The sequence below is a fragment of the Bos grunniens genome, chromosome 21 (assembly GCF_055505025.1).
Source record: "Bos grunniens cultivar Pamir isolate PY7600 chromosome 21, Bosgru_T2T1.0, whole genome shotgun sequence".
Taxonomy (NCBI): Eukaryota; Metazoa; Chordata; class Mammalia; order Artiodactyla; family Bovidae; genus Bos; species Bos grunniens.
In genome coordinates, this window is record NC_141185.1 from 28,419,861 (window position 1) to 28,443,865 (window position 24,005).

At 37.5% G+C, this 24,005-nt stretch overlaps 1 protein-coding gene across 15 annotated transcripts in view; it reads right to left on the reverse strand.

Annotated features, from left to right (window-relative positions):
• The window catches only part of NUBPL (NUBP iron-sulfur cluster assembly factor, mitochondrial), a 269,591-nt gene that overhangs the window by 161,699 nt on the left and 83,887 nt on the right, over positions 1-24,005 (reverse strand). For all 15 annotated transcript variants that reach the window (XM_086363699.1, XM_086363697.1, XM_086363707.1 and 12 more), the window contains 2 exons: positions 6,958-6,997; positions 6,775-6,865 (listed from right to left, as the gene is read on the reverse strand). In XM_086363699.1, coding sequence (XP_086219825.1) covers positions 6,775-6,865; positions 6,958-6,997 — 131 coding nt within the window. The remainder of the gene's footprint in view (positions 1-6,774; positions 6,866-6,957; positions 6,998-24,005) is intronic.

Genomic DNA, 24,005 nt, shown 5'->3' on the forward strand with positions numbered 1-24,005 from the left:
GTGTTGGATCATCAAGAAAGCAAGAGAATTCAAGAAAATATATCTACTTCTATTTCACTGACTAAAATTCTTAAAGAGATGGGAGTACCAGACCATCTTACCTATATCCTGAGAAACCTGTATGTGGGTCAAGAAGCAACAGCTAGAACTGGACATGGAACAATGGACGGGTTCAAAATTGAGAAAGGAGTACCACAAGGCTGTATATTGTCATCCTGCTTATTTAACTTACATGCAGAGTATATCATGTGAAATGCCAGGTGGGATAAATCACAAGTTGAAATCAACATTGCCAGAAGAAATATCAACAACCTCAGATATGCAGATGATACCACTCTAAAGGCAGAAACTGAAGAGGAAGTAAAGAGCTTCTTAATGAGGGTGAAAGAAGAGAGTGAAAAAGCTGGCTTAAAACTCAACATTCAAAAAATTTAAGATATGGCATCTGGTCCCATCGCTTCACAGCAAATAGAAGTGGAAAAAGTGGAAGCAGTGACAGATTTTGTTTTCTTGGGCTCCAAAAGCACTGTGGATGTTGACTGCAGCCATGAAATTAAAAGACACTTGCTCCTTGGAAGGAAAGCTATGACAAACCTAGATAGCATATTAAAAATCAGATACATCACTTTGCCAACAAAGGTCCATATAATCAAAGCTCTGGTTTTTCTAGTAGTCACGTATGGATGTGAGATTGAACCATAAAGAAGGGTGGGCACCAAAGAACTGATGCTTTTGGAGTACTGTGGACTGCAAGGTGATCAAACCAGTCAATCTTAAAGGAAATCAACCCTGAATACTCATTAGAAAGATGATGCTAAAGCTGAAGCTCCAACACTTTGGCCACCTGATTAGGAAGAGCTGAGTCACTGAAAAAGACCTTGATTCTGGGAAAGATTAAAGGCAAAAGGGGGTGGCAGAGGATGAAAGGGTTAGACAGCATCACCGACTCAGTTAGACAGCATCATCGACTCAATGGACATAAATTTGAGCAAACTCCAGGGGATAATGGAGGACAGAGGAGCCTGGTGTGCTGCAGTCCACTGGGTCACAAAGAGTTGGATACGACTTAGCAGCTGAACAAATCCTAATGAAAACAGTAATATGCTTTACAAATTGATAAGCTGAATATGAAAATTATATAGAAATGTGAAAAAACCTAAAGTAGTCAAAGTAATCTTAAGAAAGAACAAAGTTGGAGGACTCTCACTTTCTGATATTAATAAGCCTTCTAAAGAGCTACAATCATTAAGACAATATGGTTTTACTGTAAGGATTCAACTATTACTGGAATACAGCAGTGTCCAGAGATAGACCCTATACATAAGCTTAATTGATTTTTGTCTAATGTATCAAGTCCATTCAATGGGGAAAGGGAAGTCTTCTCAACAAATAATGCTAGAAAAATTAGATAATGTGTATTTTCCAATATGACCAAGCAATTAACTCTGACACTCTCTCCCTGGAGATAGCATCAGATTCCATATTAAGGGCTTAGTCCCAATAGACTGCACCCAATTCAGATGCCAATCACAAATCCAGGCTGTTACATGTGCTTTGGGGCTAACTGGCTATTAATCAGAGGTTCTCAAGATCCCTCTCCTTAAGTTCAATTACAAACATATCTCATTTTATCATGCTTCACAGATACTGCATTTTTTACAAATTGAAGGTTTGTGGCAAACCTGCATCAAGCAAGTCTTTCAGGACCATTTTTCCACATGAGCATTTACTCCCTTTGTGTCTCTGCATCACATTTTGGTAATCCTTACAATATTTCAAACTTGTTAATTATTACTGTATTTGTCACTGTGATCTGTGATCACTGACCTTTGATGTCACTATTGCAAAAAGATTATGACTTGCTGAAGACTTCAGTTCAGTTCAGTTCAGTCGCTCAGTCATGTCCGACTCTTTGCAACCCCATGAATCGCAGCACACCAGGCCTCCTTGTCCATCACCAACTCCCGGAGTTCACTCAGACTCACGTCCATCAAGTCAGTGATGCTATCCAGCCATCTCATCCTCTGGCGTCCCCTTCTCCTCCTGCCCCCAATTCCTCCCAGCATCAGGGTCTTTTCCAATGAGTCAACTCTTTGCATGAGGTGGCCAAAGTACTGGAGTTTCAGCTTTAGCATCATTCCTTCCAAAGAAATCCCAGGGCTGATCTCCTTCAGAATGGACTGGTTGGATCTCCTTGCAGTCCAAGGGACTGCTGAAGACTTAGATGATGGTTAATGCTTTCCAGCAATAAAGTGTTTCTTAATTAAGGTATGTACAATGTTTCTTTTAGACATAATGCTACTGTATACTTAACAGACTAAAGTACAGTGAAACAAAACTCTTTGTGCACTGGGAAACAAAAAAGTTTGTGTAATGGCTTTATTGTGATACTCACTTCATTGTACTGGTCTGGAACCAAACTTAAAATATCTTAGGTGTGCCTATATTGTACTTGAGCAGCTCACAGAGCTCACAGAAATGTTTACTTACATTTCCCAGTTTATTACAAAGGGTATAGGATACAGATGAAAGGGCAGATGAAGAAGTGGTAAGTACACAGGGCAAGGTTCAAAAGGGCTCTGAGCACAGGAGCTTCTGTCCCCATGGAGCTAGGGTACACAACCTACCCAGCACATGGATGTGTTTTACAACCCAGAAGCTCATCAAATCTTATTCAAGAGTTTTATAGCGTTTAATCTGCAGTCCACCCCATATCCCCTTCCCAGAGGTAGGCAGGTGAGGTGGAAAATTCTAACTCTCTAAATACTTGGTCTTCTGGTGACCAGTCCCATCTGAGGCTATCTAGAGATTCCACCCTAAGTCATCTCCCTAGCATGAACCAGCCAGTGTGCTGAAAAAGGGGCTCCTTATGAATGACAAAGGACAAATCTACCACTCAGGAAATTCCAAGGGTTTGGGGAGCTTTGTGTCAGGACCAAAGGACAAAGAATAAATATTTCCTGTTATCACACAACAACGAAAAATATAAACCTCGATCATTATCTCACTTCACACATGAAAATTAATTCAATATATACAAGCCAGACCCATAAGTTTTAAGATAAAAGAAATATACAGGAATATCTTTACAACCTTGGGGTAGACAGGCAAAGATTTCCTACAGAGGACACAGAGAGCACTAAGCATTAAACATAATTTTTTGATAAACTGGATTTCATGAAAATTTACAACTTCAGCTCATCAAAAGGCAAGCCACAGACTGGGAGAAATATTCCCAATATATGTATCTGATAATGGACTCATAGCCAGAATACTCAATTACAAGAAGAGAAATGAGCCAAAAAAAGTGAAGGACTTGAACATAACACTTATGAAAGAAGACACAGCAATATCTAACATGCACATGAAAAGGGGCTTAACATCACTGACCATCAGGGAAGCACAAACCGAAACCATCGGAAGACATCATTTTTACAGCCACCAATGAAGAGAATGATAACACACACAAAAAAAGGATGTGAAACAGTTGGAACCGTTATGAATACCTGTACAAGTATTTACAGCAGCATCATTCATAATAGCCCAAAACTGGAGACTACACAATTGTCTATCATCAGAAGTTATAAATTGGGTTATATTCATGCAAAGGAATTACTACTCAGCAATACAAAGGACTCAGCTACTGATACATGCAACAAGGATGATTTTAAAAGCATTAGGCTAAGAAAAACAAATGAGATGCAAAAGGAAATTATACTACAAGGTTCCCTTTATATGAAATATATAAGAACACACAAAACTCACTTAGAGTGACAGAAGTCACAATAGTGATGGCCTAAGTGGAGAAGGCAATGGCACCCCACTCCAGTACTCTTGCCTGGAAAATCCCAAGGATGGAGGGGCCTGGTAGGCTGCAGTCCGTGGGGACACTAAGAGTCGGACACGACTGAGCGACTTCACTTACACTTTTTACTTTCATGCACTGGAGAAGGAAATGGCAACCCACTCCAGTATTCTTGCCTGGAGAATCCCAGGGATGGGGGAGCCTGGTGGGCTGCTATCTATGGGGTCGCACAGGGTCGGACACGACTGAAGTGACTTAGCAGCAGCAGCAAGGGAGCCCAAGGAAACTTTCTAGAGGGGGATAAAAATGTTCTCTATCTTGACTGGGGTGTGGTTACATAGTTATATATGTTTATCAAAAATCATTGAACTCCATATATAAGATATGTGCATCCTACTATATCTGTAAGTTTAACCCAGTAAAACATTGAAAGAAAGGAAAAACAACTTTAAAAACAGATTTTAGCTTAAGATGGCAGACTGACCACAAGTACTTATCATCTCCCTACAAATTAGTATCTGGGATGAGATAGAAGAGCATCTGAAACACTGGTATTCTGCTTATTTTGTCCAAGGTGATGAGTACAAAGGTATTTTCTCTTTGGGATAATCCATCTATCTGGACCCTTATGTACATGTATCAGATCAGATCATGTATACGTGTTATATTCTGTACATGTGTTATATTCAATTTTTTTTTAATTGGCCAATGAACTAGGTATCCTCCACAATCCACTGCTATATAGAACATCAAGAAACGAAGGAAATTTGTTGCTGACTGTAGCCCTCCAGGCTCTTCTGTCCATGGGATTTTTCAGGTAAGAATGCTGGAGTGGTTTGCCATTTCCTTTTCGAGAGGATCTTTCCAACCAGCGATCGAACCTGCGTGTCCTGTGTCTCCTGGATTGCACGCAGGTTCTTCACCTGCTGAGCCATCAGGGGAAGCCCACAGAGCATCTAACCAGCTATTATACTTTCACAGAGCATGCTCCTCAGAACACCAACCTTTGGCCTGTATTTCTGTGTCTCTTCTCACTGACTTGAATCTCTAAGTGTCTGATTACTGTGGAAAGTGGAAGAATTTCCACCTTCTTGTGGCCATCCACAAAGCCTTAGGAGGAATTCTGAATCATTTCCTGTTGATAATTCTAACCCTAACACAGGAGGGGGAAAACCAATAATGAGGATGAAAAAATGTTGCCTGCCATATCGGTAAACAAAGGACTTGCAGCCATCAAGCCACTGCCCTGTAGCCTCCCTGACAGTTAGCCCTGAGGGAACTTAGGATAGAAACAGGATGTCTGTCATCTAGCGGTCTGTCAGCTGCTGCAGCCACCCCGATGGTGCACCCTGAGAGCAAGCTTAGAAGGAGAAAGCACAGGATACTGGCCCCAGATAGCTGAGGCCCCAGATAACTGAGGAATGATTTCAGTGAGCCCAAGCTCTTGCATCTTCCTGTACATAAACAAGCACTAAATTCCTTACCTTGAGATATGTGGTTTTCTTTAGTAACAGTAATTTTTTTTTAACTTTTGTATTTTATACTGGAGTATAGCCAATTAACAATGTTGTGAGAGTTTCAGGTGGACACCAAAGGAACTAAGCCATATGAATACATGTATCCATTCTCCCCAAATTAACGGTAATCTTTTGATGTTCTGACTAATTGGAAAACTTTGCTGCAAAAATTCATATATCCTGGTTCCTCCCTTAACCACTTTGAAGCAGTCCCTTAGAGTTATCCGAGAGACTGCATCCAAGGATTAAGTCCTCGGTTTGTCCACCAAACAAAACATAATTTTCAAATTATAGGTTGTACTTTTTTTTCAGTCAACAATATTAAAATCAGAATCCTCCTTCTGTGTTTCCAAATTTTCATTGACTCTAATTATAAACTGAATAAAGATTGTTTTAAAATTTCCTTAAAGAAAAAAAAGGCTGGTTTAATCCACGAAAATAAAGGTCAAGATCACGGGATGGACAGAATGTTGTTAGGAGTATAACTGAAATAACTAACTATGGGATCTGAGTGTAAAAGAGAAAGAAATGTAGCCAAGAGACTTAAATGTGCTGGGAAAACAGAAAGATCCTGGGAACAAAGATCAAAAAGCAAATTTATCAGAACTCAAGCAGCAGAAAAATAAGACAAGATGTTACAGGGGAAAAAGAAGAGTTTCAGAGTTCAAGAAATATCTACTTACTTTAACAACTGGAAATGAATATAGGAGTACCTATGATTAGAACTGTCAACCTATGGCATGGTGCCTGACCTAAAGTAAAACGTGAATAAATAAGGGGTAACTGTTGTGAGTCAGTGAGAAAATGTGAAGTACTTATAACCTAGAAAATAATTAACTATAAATGTACAGCAACTAAGAAAAAAATAAAATTTATTTCTATAAGTAACATACAGCCCATCTGATATTTTTAGATTATCAAATCAAATGTTCTCTTCCTTAAGGATAAATTAAAGTTGATTGGACAGACACTATATATATAAATATATAGCCATATGTACTCAGAGTAAAATAAAATTTCATTTTCTTCTGAAGCAATTTTAAATCATAAACACGGTGGTTTAAATATTTTTTTCTACATTTGAAGAATTTCTACAATGCCCTTATAACTCAATATTGGCCACAATGAAATTAACCATAAATCTAAAGAAGGCAGATTACTTATAAAATAGATATCCTCATTGTACTACAGACTCAACAGAGTCTGAAAAGGGAAACAGAACAATATAAAATAAGGCATTAGACATTAGTACTGAAAAGCAATGGGAAAGTTTCAATCACATGATGGTGGAATTTGGTCTTGGCGCCACATAACTCATTATAAATTCAGTCTGTCAACTGGATTCTTTTGCAAAACATCTCAAACATGACTGGAAACCTTAATGACCCTTCACCAGCAAATATTTACCACAGTGTACCCATAATAAAATTCTACTTAAAGCAATTTTATTACCTGCCTCAATAGTTTCTCAATGGCAGACATTACCATAAGACCTCTCCAAACAAGGGGGGCAGTCTCTTCAACCAGGAAGCCCATGGACATACTGCAGAAGGAAACCAAAAATACAACTAAATTACATAGGGTAATCAATATTACTCTGAAAACTAACATAAAGTAAAAAAAAAATATGCTCACCAAGCAATACCATAATTCAAAAGAGGCCGCATTAAGTTGCCTGAAAGAGAAAAAAACATTTTTTAGAAGAGAAAGTCACTATACATAAACATAATCATCAAGCAGTGTCAAATTAAAAATCTAACTAAGGTATTGGAAAAAAAGCTATGACAAACCTAGACAGTGTATTAAAAAGCAGAGACATCACTTTGCCAACAAAGGTCCGTATAGTCAAAGCTATGGTTTTTCCAGTAGTCATGAATGGATGTGAGAGTTGGACCATAAAGAACGCTGAGCACCAAAGAATTGATACTTTCAACTGTGGTGCTGGAGAAGATTCTTGAGGGTCCTTTGGACTGCAAGATCAAACCAGTCAATCTTAAAGGAAATCAACTCTGAATATTCACTGGAAGGACTGATGCTGAAGATGAAGCACCAATAAATACTTTGGCCACTTGATGTGAAGAGCCGACTCATTAGAAAATACCCTGATGTTGGGAAACGTTGAGGGCAGAAGAATGAGGTGACAGGATGAGATAGTTGGATGGCATCACTGACTCAATGGACATAAATCTGAGCAAACTCTGGGAGAGAGTGAAGGACAGGGAAGCCTGGTGTGCTGCAGTCCGTGGGGTCCCAAAGAGTCAGACAGGACTTAGCAACTGAAAAATAACAAAGCTACTCATATTGCTACTCTTAAATTAATACATCTCAATTTGAAACAGTTAAAACATCATACCAAGTATACAACTAACATATGCAATAGATTCAACATCTAAAAACAGGTGGGATATAGTTTCAGAAACACATCTATAATTTTCAAGTGTTCTAAAAAATAGCCTCAATAAGTAATTTGTCTGTCAATTTCTTACTTCAAATCTCAACATAATACAAGCCAAATGTGAAAAACCAAAAGCAACATAGTACTCAATAATAAAAGACTGAATGTTTCTCCTCTAGGATCAGGAGTAAGACAAGGAGGCCCACTTTTGCCACTTCTACTCAACATAATACTGAAAGTTATAGCCAGAGCAATGAAGCAAGACAAAGAAATAAATAGCATCCAAACTGCAAAGGAGGAAGTAAAGTTTCCTCGTTTCACAGATATTATGATCTTATATATAAGACCCTAAAGATTCCAGAAAGAAAACTATTGGAGCTAATAAGTAAACCTAGTAGAAGATACAAAGTTAAAATTAAAAAATCAGTTTATTTCTTATACACATGAACAATCTTAAAAGGAAATAATGAAAATCCTATTTATAACAGCATCAAAAAGAATAAATACTTTGGAATTAATCAAGGAGATAAAAGACTTGTAAAATTAAAACTATAAAATATTGCTGAAAGAATTTAAAGAAGACAAAAATAAAAACACATCCCATGTTCATCAGCTGAAAGACTTAACATTAAGATGGCAATACTACCCAAAGTCACCTACAGATTCAATGCAATCCTTATCAAAATGCTGTTAACATTTTTTGCAGAAATAAATCCATCCTAATATTCATATGGAATCTCAAGGGATCCCCAATATGAAAATCAATCTTGAAAAAGAACACAGCTTGAAGACTCTTACTTTCTTATTTCAAAATTTACTACACAGCTACAGCAATCAAAACCCAGTGGGGTACTGGCAGAAATGCAGACATATAAACCAATGGAATAGAATAGAGACCCCAGAAATACACTCTCATTTATACAGTCAAATGATTTTTTCACAAAGAGGCCAAAATCATTCAATGGGGGGAAAGCTGGGAAAACTGGATATCCAAACACAAAAGAATGAAGTTGGACCTTTACCTAACATAAAAAATTAACTAAAAAATGGATCAAAGCCCTAAATGAAAGAGCTATTAATTATAAATCTCTTAGAACACACAGGGCAAGAGATTCATGCCACTGGATTTGGTGAGTCTTTCTTGGATACAACACCAAACAAGAGCGACAAAAGAAACAACAGACAAACTGGAGTTCATGAAAGTTTGTAAATGTTGTGCATCAGGAGACAATATCAACAGGGTGAAAAGGCAATCCACAAAATGGGAGAAAATATTTGTAAATCATCTGTTCTATAGAGATTAACACCCAGAATATAGAGAAAATTCTTAAAACTCAATAAAACAACAAAATTCAAAAATGGGCAAAGGAAGTGAATAGACATTTCTTCAAGGAAGATATACAAATGGCCAACAAGCACAAGAAAAAATGTTCAACATCCTGATTGTTATTAAAATGTGAATCAAAATTATAATGAAAGGTCACCTCACAGTATTAGGATAGCTGCCATCAAAATGTAAAAAATAAAAACCTACAAGAAATAACAATTGGCAAGAATATAGACAAATGGGAATCCTTGTGCACTATTCACAGGAATGTAAAACGGAAATACTACAGAAAATAATATGAGTTCTTCAAAAAACTAAAATAGAATTACCATACAATCCAGCAACTCTACTTCTTACTATATACCAAAAAAGGACTGAAAGCATGGCCTCAGTGTCCCGAAGAGATTTTTGTACACTCGTGTTCATAGCAACAGTATTCATAATAGTTAAAATGTGGAAACAAATCAAGTGCCCATTAATGAATGAATGGATAAGCTAAATGTGGTATAGATATACAATGGAATATTATTCAGCCTCAAAAAAGGAAGAAAATTCTGACATATGCTACAAGGATGAACCATGAGAACATTATGCTGAGTAAAGTAAGTTATCCACCAAAAAAAAAAAAAAAGAGAGAGAACAACTCTATGATTCCTCTTAAATGAGATACTGAAAGTCAAAATGACAGAAAGTAGAATGATGGTTGACAAAAGCATGGGGAAGTAGCAATAAAGAGGTACTGTTTAATGGGCAGAGTGTTTCAGTTTTCCAAGATGAAAAGAACTATGGAGATAGTTGGTGCTGATGGCTGAACAATATTATAAATGTATTAAATACCACTTAACTGTGGTGTTGGAGAAGACTCTTCAGAGTCCCTTGGACTGCAAGGAGATCCAACCAGTCCATCCTAAAGGAAATCAGTCCTGAATATTTATTAGAAGGACGGATGCTGAAGCTAAAGCTCCAATACTTTGGCCACTTGATGCAAAGAGCTGACTCACTGGAAAAGACCCTGATGCTGGGAAAGGCTGAAGGCAGGAGGAGAAGGGGACGAGATGGCTAGATGGCATCACCGACTCAATGGACATGAGTTTGAGCAAGCTCCAGGACATGAAGACGGACAGGGAAGCCTGGCGTGCTACAGTCCATTGGGTCACAAAGAGTCGGACATGACTGAGTGACTGAACAACGTACACTTAAAAATAGTTAACAGGGTAAACTTTAAGTTATGTGGTTTTTACCACAATAAAAGAAAGAAAAAATAAACAACTTGACTCTAATCTGAAACAAGAAATTGTATTAATCTTAAGATAAAAACCAGTGTACTACTTATGCTCACAACAAAACAAAGAAAATGCACTTCATGGGGCAAAAGACTATTATAAAATATAGTTTCTTTTATCAAACTATCTGTGCAGTCACGCCTCCAGTCATTTTCGCTACCATATCCTACATTTTCACCATAACAAAGTATATAAAAAGCCCTCTTATCTTAGATAACTTAGACAAGTACAGGGCTAAAAGTTTAGGACAAAATCATAAAAATCTAGCAAGATTACACATTCAGATTTTATCATATATTCTTCAGTTCTTTCTCCTCTTTAAAGAAGTTTAAATTTAAAATAATGTATAAAGCATATATGCATGGTTTATACAAGAAATCCATTACTGAACTCAACTCTATTCATTGGATACCTACACAAGAAAAGGGCTTCCCTGATAGCTCAGCTGGTAAAGAATCCGCCTGCAATATGGGAGACCTGGGTTCGATCTCTGGGTTGTGAAGATCCCCTAGAGAAGGGAAAGGCTACCCACTCCAGTATTCTGACCTGGAGAATTCCATGAACTGTATAGTCCATGGGGTCGCAAGGAGTTGGACACGACTGAGCGACTTTCACTTCACACAAAGAAAAAACTACGACCCTTCATTAAAAGACTGGTGAATAAGAATGCTTTTTACTGTTCCAAACTAAAATGTTTAAGAATGTATATATTTCTTTATGGTTTCCCTCTATAACTTCTGACTAAACTAACAAGCTCAATCTTCCTCATAGCTAATTTGGTAATAGGACTCTTTTCCACATAACTTCATCAATTCTTTCCAAAGCATCCAAGTTAAATTTTCAGAGTAACAACTTTCCTTCATTCTGCTTTGGACTTCGTTCTACTTTCTATTTTCTTCAATAACATATGCATAACGATTAAAGACTCAAGTAGTATAATTAAAATTATTACTAAATGTCAATAATCCCCAACCCTCTTCTATTTTATTACTCTCCAGAGCCAATAACTCTTAACTGACTTTTTTGTTGTTGCTGTTTCTTGTTTTCTAATTTATTTTATTTATTTTTAATTGGAGGATAATTGCTTTACAACATGTGTTGGTTTCTGCCGTATATCAGCATGAATCAGCCATAGGTATCCATATGTCCCCTCCCTCTTGAACCTCCCTTCCATCTCCCAACCCACCCCACCTGCTCTAGGCTGTCACAGAGCACCAGGTATGAACTCTCTGCATCATATAGTGAACACCCACTGACAGGGGCTGCTCTTTGCTGGAGGAGCCGTGAAGAGATACCCCACGTCCAAGGTAAGAAAAACCCACGTAACATAGTAGGTGTTGCAAGAGGGCATCAGAGGGCAGACACACTGAAACCATACTCACAGAAAACTAACCAATCTGATCACACGGACCACAGCCTTGTCTAACTCAATGAAACAAAGCCATGCCATGTCAGGCCACCCAAAACGGACGGGTCATGCTGGAGAAGTCTGACAGAATGTGGTCTACTGGAGAAGGGAATGGCAAACCACTTCAGTATTCTTGCCTTGAGAACCCCACAAATAGTATGAAAAGGCAAAATGATAGGATACTGAAAGAGGAACTCCCCAGGTCGGTAAGTGTCCAATATGCTACTGGAGGTCAGTGGAGAAATAACTCCAGAAAGGATGAAGGGATGGAGCCAAAGCAAAAACAATACCCAGCTATGGATGTGACTGGTGATAGAAGCAAGGTCCGATGCTGTAAAGAGCAATATTGCATAGGAACCTGGAATGGTAGGTCCAGGAATCAAGGCAAATTGGAAGTGGTCAAATAGGAGATGGCAAGAGTGAACATCAACATTCTAGGAATCAGCAAACTAAATGGACTGGAATGGGTGAATTTAACTCAGATGACCATTATATCTACCTCTGTGGACAGGAATCCCTTGGAAGAAACAGAGTAGCCATCATAGTCAATAAGAGTCTGAAATGCAGTACTTGGATGCAATCTCAAAAACGACAGAATGATCTCTGTTCGTTTCCAAGGCAAACCATTCAATATCATGGTAATCCAAGCCTACGCCCCAACCAGTAACGTTGAAGAAGCTGAAGTTGAACGGTTCTATGAAGACCTACAAGACTTTTTAGAAGTAACACCCCCAAAAGATGTCTTTTTCATTACAGGGGATTGGAATGCAAGAGTAGGAAGTCAAGAAATACCTGGAGTAACAGGCAAATTTGTCCTTGGAGTACGGAATGAAGCAGGGCACAGGCTAATAGAGTTTTGCCAAGAGAACGCACTGGTCATAGCAAATACCCTCTTCCAACAACACAAGACAAGACTCTACACATGGACATCACCAGATGGTCAACATCGAAATCAGATTGATTATATTCTTTGCAGCCAAAGATGGAGAAGCTCTATACAGTCAGCAAACACAAGACCGGGAGTTGACTGTGGCTCAGATCATAAACTTCTTATTGCCAAATTCAGACTTAAATTGAAGAAAGTAGGGAAAACCACTACACCATTCAGGTATGACCTAAATCAAATCCCTTATGATTATACAGTGGAAGTGAGAAATAGATTTAAGGGACTAGATCTGATAGAGTACCTGCTAAACTATGGACTGAGGTTCGTGACATTGTACAGAAGACAGGGAGCAAGACCATCCCCATGGAAAAGAAATGCAAAAAAGCAAAATGGCTGTCTGGGGAGGCCTTACAAATAGCTGTGAAAAGAAGAGAAGCAAAAAGCAAAGGAGAAAAGGAAAGATATAAACATCTGAATGCAGAGTTCCAAAGAATAGCAAGAAGAGATAAGAAAGCCTTCCTCAGCCATCAATGCAAAGAAATAGAGGAAAACAACAGAATGGGAAACACTAGAGATCTCTTAAAGAACATTAGAGATACCAAGGGAACATTTCATGCAAAGATAGGCTTGATAAAGGACAGAAATGGTATGGATCTAACAGAAGCAGAAGATATTAAGAAGAGGTGGCAAGAATACAGAGAAGAACTGTACAAAAAAGATCTTCATGACCAAGATAATCACGATGGTGTGATCACTCACCTAGAGCCAGACATCCTGGAATGTGAAGTCAAGTGGGCCTTAGAAAGCATCACTACGAACAAAGCTAGTGGAGGTGATGGAATTCCAGTTGAGCTATTTCAAATCCTGAAAGATGATGCTGTGAAATTGCTACACTCCATATGCCAGCAAATTTGGAAAACTCAGCAGTGGCCACAGGACTGGAAAAGGTCAGTTTTCATTCCAATCCCAAAGAAAGGTAATGCCAAAGAATGCTCAAACTACTGCACAATTGCACTCATCTCACATGCTAGTAAAGTAATGCTGAAAATTCTCCAAGCCAGGCTTTAGCAATACATGAACCATGAACTTCCAGATGTTCAAGCTGGTTTTAGAAAAGGCAGAGGAACCAGAGATCAAATTGCCAACATCCGCTGGATCATCAAAAAAGCAGGAGAGTTCCAGAAAAACATCTATGTCTGCTTTATTGACTATGCCAAAGCCTTTGACTGTGTGGATCACAATAAACTGTGGAAAATTCTGAAACAGATGGGAATACCAGACCACCTGACCTGCCTCTTGAGAAACCTATATGCAGGTCAGGAAGCAACAGTTAGAACTGGACATGGAACAAAAGACTGGTTCCAAATAGGAAAAGGAGTATGTCAAGGCTGTATATTGTCACCCTGCTTATTCAACTTCTATCCAGAGTACATCATGAAAAACGCTGGACTGGAAGAAGCACAAGCCGGAATCAAGATTGCCGGGAGAAATGTCAATAACCTCAGATATGCAGATGACACCACCCTTATGGCAGAAAGTGAAGAGGAACTAAAAAGCCTCTTGATGAAAGTGAAAGAGGAGAGTGAAAAAGTTGGCTTAAAGCTCATCATTTAGAAAACTAAGATCATGGCATCAGGTCCCATCATTTCATGGGAAATAGATGGAGAAACAGTGTCAGATTTTATTTTGGGGGGCTCCAAAACCACTGCAGATGGTGATTGCAGCCATGAAATTAAAAGACGCTTACTTCTGAGAAGGAAAGTTAAGACCAACCTAGATAGCATATTCAAAAGCAGAGACATTACTTTGCCAACAAAGGTCCGTCTAGTCAAGGCTATGGTTTTTCCTGTGGTTATGTATGGATGTGAGAGTTCACTTGTGAAGAAAGCTGAGCGCCAAAGAATTGATGCTTTTGAACTGTGGTGTTGAAGACTCTTGAGAGTCCCTTGGACTGCAAGGAGATCCAACCAGTCCATTCTAAAGGAGATCGGTCCTGGGTGTTCATTGGAAGGACTGATGCTGAAGCTGAAACTCCAATACTTTGGCCACCTCATGCGAAGAGTTGACTCATTGGAAAAGACCCTGATGCTGGGAGGGATTGGGGGCAGGAGGAAAAGGGGATGATGGAGGAAGAGATGGTTGGATGACGTCACCGACTGGATGGACATGAGTTTGGGTAAACTCCAGGAATTGGTGATTGACAGGTAGACCTGGAGTGCTGCAATTCATGGGGTCGCAAAGTGTCGGACATGACAGCGACTGAACTGAACTGAACTGAATTTATGTTTCAGTGCTACTTTCTCAATTCACCCCACCCACCTAAACAGACATTTGTCCAAAGACATACAGATGGCTAATTAACTGACTTTTTAAACTTCTTATAATGAATTAATACTACACTTACAGAGAGTCGCAAATATAGCCAAAGTCCTCATATGCCCTTCACCTAGCTTTCCCTAATGTTAATATTTTATATAACCGTAGTACAATTAGTCACAACTATAAAATTAATGTTGATACTATACAATTAGCTAATCCACCAAACCAAAAGTCTGACAGTTTTTAGTTATGACATATTATTTAGCTCTTTTCCACAAACACTGACACACTTTTCATGCACCCATCTTCCCAACACAATTATATCACACAATTTTTATTACATAGTCATGTAAATGTTAGTAACAGATGAGCAATATAGCACACAATACTATTTTTCCTTTGTCTCTCTGAACTGATAAGATCTTTGTGCGGAACGTGTGTATGCGTTTCCTTCAGTTTCTATGTATTTATTAGCTGTTTGTTCCCATTTTCCAGTTGCACAAGTATCAAATTCATTAATCAAATGCACTAGGTATTTGAGTTCATCATCTTGAACAAGGCTCTGTTGAATCCTTTATAATGTCTCTTGAATAGCAGAAGTTCTTACTTTTTATGTAATCAAACTAATCGATTTTTTTCATTTATATTCTAACCTTTTTGGGTTTTCTTTAGGAAAGCCTTTAGTAATACAGTCATTGAGACAGTCTCATATTATCTTCTAAACCTCCATGGCTTTGAATTTCACATCTAAGTCATTAATTAAAGTGAAGTCGCTCAGCTGTGTCTGATGCTTTGCAACCCCATGGACTGTATCCCACCAGGCTCCTCCGTCCATGGGATTTTCCAGGCAAGAGTACTGGAGTGGATTGCCATTGCCTTCTCCGGGGAACCTTCCCAACCCAGGGTTGAGCCCAGGTCTCCCACACTGCAGGCAGATACTTTACCATCTGAGCCATCTAAGTCATTAAACCATCTAAAATTAATTTGTGTGTGTAGTGTGAGGATTCACTTTTTTATTTTTGTGTGGATAATAAATTGTCCCATCATCAATAATCTGCAATGCTAGCCTTGTCATAAATCAGGTTTCCAAATATGTATATTCTGTTTCTGGACTATCTATTCAGTTCTAGTTGTTTATCTGTCTATCCTTAAGTCTGTCTATCCTCAAATAGGGCATATAGTGCAGCTTTATAATAAGTCCTCTTATATGGCACAGCAAGCCACATATTATTCTCTCTTATCTGTTCATAGACCCTTTGCTCATCTTTATAATACGTAAATTCAACTTGGTCATCACTTTTGACAAGTGGAGTTTTGACTGAATTTGCAAGACTATTAGGAAGACTGAGATTTTTAAAAAATTTAGTCTTCCTATCCATGAACATCATTTGTTTTCCATTTATTGACATTAAAAAAAAATTATTTATTTTAATTGGAGGCTAATTACTTTACAATATTGTGGTAGTTTTTGCCATACATTGACATGAATCACCCATGGGTGTACATGTGTCCCCCTGTCCCAAGCCCCACCTCCCACCTCCCTCCCCATCCCATCCCTCTGGGTTGTCCCAATGAATTGGCTGTGATTGCCCTGTTCCATGCATTGAACTTGGACTGGTCATCTATTTCACATATGGTAATATACATGTTTCATGCTTTTCTCTCAAATCATCCCACCCTTGCCTTCTCCCACAGAGTCCAAAAGTCTGTTCTTTACATCTGTGTCTCTTGCTGTCCTGCATATAGGGTCATCGTTACCATTTTTCTATTTCAATAAAACTTAAAAAAATTTTCCACATGAAATTTGTACATTTGCTAGATTTGTTCCCAGGTACCCTGTATTTCTGAAGCTATTTGTATCTTTTTTGAAACTGAACTTTCTAATTTTTTATTGGTACTAAATAGAAGTTTAATTTTCTCATGTATTAATCTTATATCTAATCACCCTACTAAATTTCTGTGCCCATTTTAATAATTTTTCTATAGATTTAAATTTATTTCTACTTAATTATATTTTCTGCAAATAATGACAGTTTGCTTCTTTTATTTAATTCCCTATTCACCTGTGTTAGTATGTGTTGGAACTTATTTTGCAGGTTAGGAGTGCCTATATAATGTTAAATAAAGCTGTGATACCAGCGTCTTTCTCTTACTCATAATTTTAAATGGAATGCTTTTAATAGTTCACCAGTAAGTATGATTTTTGCTATACATTTTTAAGAGATACACTGTATCAGGTTAAAGAAAGTTCCGATAATTTTATTCCTTGTTCGAGAAGAGTTTTGATCATAAATGGTTTCTGGGTTTTGTAAAATGCTTTTTCAGCATCTTTCTGAATTATACTTTTTCTGCTTTAATCTGCTAAAATAGTAAGCTACATTAACAAAGTTTTACTAATACTGAATCAAATGTGCTTTTGTGTATTAAATCAAATTTAATCAAAATATAGTTGTTTTGTATAATGTTGAATTTGTTTTGCTAACATTTGCTTCAGTCTTTTTACATACATTAATTAGGGAGACTGCTCCATAATTTTTCTCTTTTCATCCCAGCTTCTAAGGTTTAACTAGCCTCACAGTTAAGCCTCATAAGTTGTAAAGTATTGTATACTTTTCTATTCCATGAGTGAGTTTGTGTAAGATTGGAAAACAACAAAATTCTGTAAAGCAATTATCCTTCAATTAAAAAATAAATTAATAAAAAAATGAAAAAAAAAAAAGATTGGAATTACCAGTTTTTTGAGTGTTGGCTTGCTATTTTCATCACAATAAGATTTTTAACTACTGATTCCATTTTTTTTAATAAGTATAGAATGATCTAGATATTCTATTTATTTCTTAACCTGTTTTGGTGATACATATTTTTTCAGGAATTTTCTATTTCAGAAAATGTTTAAAACACTTTCTCATAATTAAAACTAATGGTTGTATCTGTCAATTCCCTTCTTTATTTCCAATTTTTTATACATCTATTTTTTAAGTCTACATTACCAGAAATTTGTCTAAGTTATTAATTTTTTTTCAGTTCTGTTGGTCCTCTCCACTGTATCTTTGCTTTCAAGTTCATTAATTTCTGTTCTTAATCACTTTATTCCTTCTACTATCTTTGGGTTGACTGCATTATTCTAATTTCTTCAGTTAAAGAGTTACCAGATTTATTTTCAATTTCTTCTTTTTAAATATAACATGACTATTTATTTACCTCTAAATATTATTTTAGCACTGTCCCATGTTTTCATTTTCATTATTTCTTCTTTCAACCATAAGTTCTTAATCAACTTAATTTCCAAATGTGTAGATGTTTTTAGTTACTATTTTGTTATAAACTTCTAAATTAATTGTGTGACAATTAGAGAATGCGGTCTGAATGTATAATCTTTGAAATTCACTCAAACTTGTTTCAGTGGCCAGCACACAGTCAATTTTTCCAAATGTTCCACTTATATTCAAAAAGAAGAGTCCATAGATAGCCATTAGAGGAAGCTTGTTTACAGGTAGCAATTCCTCACTTTCAGTAATACTTTGGCTTTAAAAGTCTTCAAAGTCTATTTTGTCTATTAATATTATACCCACTTTCATTTTGCCTGATTTATCATTTTCGATCCTTTAACTTTTAGCCTATGTACGTTTTTATGTTTTAAGGAACAACTCTTCTAAACAGCTTTAACCTATCCGGATTTTACTCTTGTTGTAATTATGGTTTTAGGTTTTGTTTTATCCTGTCTTACAATATTAATCTTGCAACTGGAGAGTTGCATAATATTAATATTATTGGTACATTTGAATTCATATCAACTATTCTGTATTGTACTTTCTCTTTGCCTAAGTTTTTTGAGGAGTAGCCTTATTTTTTTATTGTGATTCTTTCCCTCATTTCCCCCTTCTAAAATAGAAATCACACGGTCCAGTTCTGTTCTTAAAATGATGATCCAGTAATGTACACAAACATTTAAAGTATAAAGTTAATCAATACTGCTCCTTTTCCCATCTGAATGTTTAAAATCTAATGACTCTCTCTCCCAGGCCAAATTATACGCTATTGTTTTCCTAAATTTTAGTTCTATCTGGAAACCTCTCAAACATTATCTATCTCTTTAAAGAATGCCTCAGTCACATTTTCTCCATTACCTCCTTCTAGAAGGTCTTATTAGACCTATGACAGACCTTTTCATGCTATGTTCCATGCCCTTCAAATTTCTTTTTTTCCCCCCAGTCTTCTCTATAGGTTACATTCTGAGTATTTTCTTTTCATCTATATTCTAGTTAACTGACTTCCTCTTTAGTTGTGTCTAATCTTTTGTTTTATCTGTCTCCCCCCACCACTCGCCCACGCCCCGCCCCCACCCCCACCCCACTGCCCACTTCCTTTGGTTTGCATTCTACCCAGAGCCAAAGACAAGTTCAATATACATCCCTATAACCACCAGTGTAAGGAAGAGCTCTTTCACTGGTCATTTATTAAGGATGTCATCCTTCAGACATCCCAGCTTTATACCTGGTGATTCTCCACTGAAACTTCTTTCCCTCCCCACCACCTAAGGTGCCAAACTTCATCTCCATTCTCTCATACACAGATCTATAAAAATATAGGTCCTAAGCTACCAAGGATCAGCAGGTAATACCTGGGTAGGCATCATTTCCAGTGCTAACCAATACTAATTAGCTCACACTTTCTTATTATTTCTAAGTTCTCAGAAACTCTCTTCCTTTCCTACTACCTCAGGTATGCATTGAAAAGTACTTTTTGTTAAAATTCCACATAATATTTTAAGGTATGCCATTACAGGAAGAGTTTTTCTTTTTCTTTTTTTTTCTCGAACCCTCCATATTTTATTTTTTTTATTTTTTTTAAGCGTGCAATTTGATAAGTTTATTTATTTATTTTAGTTGCAGGCTAATTACTTTACAATATTGTAGTGGTTTTTGCCATACATTGATATGAATCAGCCATGGGTTTACATGTGTTCCCCATTCTGAACACCCCACCCACCTCCTTCCCCATCTCATCCCTCTGGATCATCCCAGTGCACCAGCCCTGAGCACCCTGTCTCATGCATCGAACCTGGACTGGCAATCTGTTTCATATATGATAATATACATGTTTCAGGAAGAGTTTTTCTAAACACTGTCTGCCTACCTGACAGAACTAAAAGTGGAAAGCTGCTGATTTTTATTTAATGATCTTATATCCCCCCAAAATATCTTGCAGAACTCTATTTTTCAAATAGTTTTCTATTCATATCTTTGAATTTTCAAGGTAGACATATTACATCAAATCCATGTCAATTCTATCTTTTCCTTTCCACTATTAATAATACTTACTTCCTTTTCTTGTTTTAGTGCATTGGCTAAAACCTGCAATAGTAATAACAGTCTCATCTCGTAGGAAAAAGATTATACCAAAGTAAATTAAGAGAATATGAGTATCATCTATTCCTTTACTCCTCCATTTGAAATACAGATGGTTTGAGTAGTTTGCTGCTGCTGCTGCTGCTGCTAAGTCACTTCAGTTGTGTCCGACTCTGTGTGACCCCATAGACGGCAGCCTACCAGGCTCCCCCGTCCCTGGGATTCTCCAGGCAAGAACACTGGAGTGGGTTGCCATTTCCTTCTCCAATGCATGAAAGTGAAAAGTGAAAGTGAAGTCATTCAGTCGTGTCCGACTCTTAGCGACCCCATGGACTGCAGCCTACCAGGCTCCTCCATCCATGGGATTTTCCAGGCAAGAGTACTGGAGTGGGGTGCCATTGAGTAGTTTGACTCTGCTCAAAACATAGGTGTGAAGTTCAAACTGGAATTAGAAATTCAAACTAGGTGTTCAGGACTGAATGTCTTTCTAACACCATACACAAAAATAAACTCAAAATGGATTAAAGATCTAAGCATAAGACCAGAAACTATAAAACTCTTAGAAGAGATAATAGAGAAAACACTCTCCGACATATTTCATCACAGCAGGATCCTCTATGACCCACCTCCCAGAATATTGGAAATAAAAGCAAAAATAAACAAATGGGATCGAATTAAAATTAAAAGCTTCCGCAAAACAAAAGAAACTATAAGCAAGGTGAAAAGACAGCCTTCAGAATGGGAGAAAATAATAGCAAATGAAGCATCTGACAGACAACTAATCTCAAAAATATACAAGCAACTCCTGCAGCTCAATTCCAGAAAAATAAATGACCCAATCAAAAAATGGGCCAAAGAACTAAATAGACATTTCTCCAAAGAAGACATACAGATGGCAAACAAACACATGAAAAGATGCTCAACATCACTCATTATCAGAGAAATGCAAATAAAAACCACAATGAGGTACCATTTCACGCCAGTCAGAATGGCTGCGATCCAAAAGTCTACAAGCAATAAATGCTGGAGAAGATGTAGAGAAAAGGGAACCCTCTTACACTGTTGGTGGGAATGCAAACTAGTACAGCCACTATGGAGAACAGTGTGGCGATTCCTTAAAAAACGGGAAATAGAACTGCCATACGACCCAGCAATCCCACTGCTGGGCATACATACCAAGGAAACCAGAATTGAAAGAGACACGTGTACCCCAATGTTCATCGCAGCACTGTTTATAATAACCAGGACATGGAAGCAACCTAGGTGTCCATTAGCAGATGAATGGATAAGAAAGCTGTGGTACATATACACAATGGAGTATTACTCAGCCATTCAAAAGAATACATTTGAATCAGTTCTAATGAGGTGGATGAAACTGGAGCCTATTATACAGAGTGAAGTAAGCCAGAAAGAAAAACACCAATACAGTATACTAACGCATATATATGAAATTTAGAAAGATGGTAACAACAACCCTGTATGCGAGACAGCAAAAGAGACACAGATGTATAGAACAGTCTTTTGGACTCTGTGGGAGAGGGAGAGGGTGGGATGATTTGCGAGAATGGCACTGAAACATGTATAATATCATATAAGAAACGAAACGCCAGTCTAGGTTCGATACAGGATACAGGAAGCTTGGGCTGGTGCACTGGGATGACCCAGAGGGATGGTATGGGGAGGGAGGTGGGAGGGGGTTCAGGATGGGGAACATGTGTACACCCGTGGCAGATGCATGTTGATGTATGGCAAAACCCATACAATATTGTAAAGTAAAAAAATAAATAAATAAACGTCTGTGATTTCCGACCCCCGCTTCACCATCAAAATTTATGTTGCAAACCTAACCCCCAATCTGATGGTACTAGGAGGTAGGTCCTGTGAGGTGATCAGGTCATGAGAGTGGAGTTCTCATGAATGGGATGAGTGACCTAAAAGAGACCCCAGAGAGTTCTCTTGCCCTTTCTACCATGAGAGCACACAATGAAAAGATGGTTATCTGTGAGTCAGGAAGCAGGTCCTCACCAGACCAAAATCTGTTGGCACTTTGCTTGTGGACTTCCCAGACTCAAGAATTGTGAGAAATAAATGTCTGTCTACAGCCATACTACCCTGAACACGCCTGATCTCGTCTGATCTTGGAAGCTAAGCAGGGTGGGGCCTGGCTAGTACTTTGATGACAGAAATAAATGTCTGTGATTTAAGCCACCGAATATATGATATTTTTGTAACAGTAACCTGAAGACTAAGACATTGGGTCAATCAAAATCTTTTCACAAAACTGAAAATTAAAATGTCTAACACTGTAAACTCAATGAACAAGAGTTTGAGCAAGCTCTGGGAGATGGTGAAGGACACTGGGAAGCCTGGGGTGCTGCAGTCCATGGGGTCCCAGAGTCAGACACGACTGAGTGACTGAACAGCAACACCGTAAAGGAACAATCTTTAATCTACTGTATTAGCATGTTAGTTCCTAGTCCAGTGAAAATGTATACTTTAAATATCTCTTGTACTTTAGTGAATAATCAATTATAAACCAAAAGCTCAGCAATGTGAGCAGATTCAGCACCATGTTAAATGTTTTTTTCAAAATTTAACTGTAAAAAATGTACACTGAAACAGAAACATGGATTGCACATACATTAAAGAAGAAGGCACATCCTTCACTATCTTCTCCCATGTAAACTGGAGTAAACAAAACTGATGCTGCCTAAAAGCATTTTAGTCTAATTAATAAAACTACCAAAATATATTGCCGGCATAGGCTGAAGCCATACATTTAAATTAACAGAGAAAGACTGAAAAATAACTCATGATTACATGTACAAATTAGTTTCTTCACCCTACACTTTTATTTAAAGAAAATGTGTACAGCCATTCCTCCACATAAACCTCATAGGAAAACTAACACAATACTACTGTAAGCTTGCATAGATACTTTGGAATCCACTGTCCTGTGAATAATAGCATTTTGAAGAGACCATCATTAGCAGAACATACCATGACACAGATCATTATTTCCCACTTGCTCATATCTTCACAAGAGCTCATGCATTTAAGCACAAAAGAGTCTTACTGTAAGTCAAACTATCTCAATCGCCACAATGTCACTCACAGAATGAATGACACACTGTCGTATCCTCCTCATTCTATTACAACACAGTCCCATCATTTCTAACAGGTGCGAATTTAATTAATGGATTATATGTCACCAGTGGATTTCAAACAGATTTAGAGACCACTTTTATATTATAAACTAATTGTCAAGCTAGAATAGACACTGTGACCATGTCAAGATTAAAAACTAGGTAAAAGGAAATGGGCATAACAAGGGCTGTTTTAAACCTTTCTATTAAAGTTGACATCATTAAATGTTCCAAGGATAACTCTGATCTAGAATCAAATCTTTTTCTGTAGCAATCCCACTGTTCGCAAATCAGCTAAATAGTAGACATTCCCATTTACTTGGTATTAGCAATAAGCCTGAAAAATCTCTGTACCTTCTACTCTGTCCCTTAGCTCTGAAAATAAAGAAAGTATTTTAAACACAGTTGAACACCAAGGTCAGGAATATATGTCTTGAAAAAAATTATACCTTGATATCGTATAATTAAAGGTATTAAATTCATTTTTAAAATGCAGAGTGCAGCCAAGAATATAGAACCTCATCTTATGAATTTTAAGAAGTATTTAAACATAGAATCAAGTAAATAATAA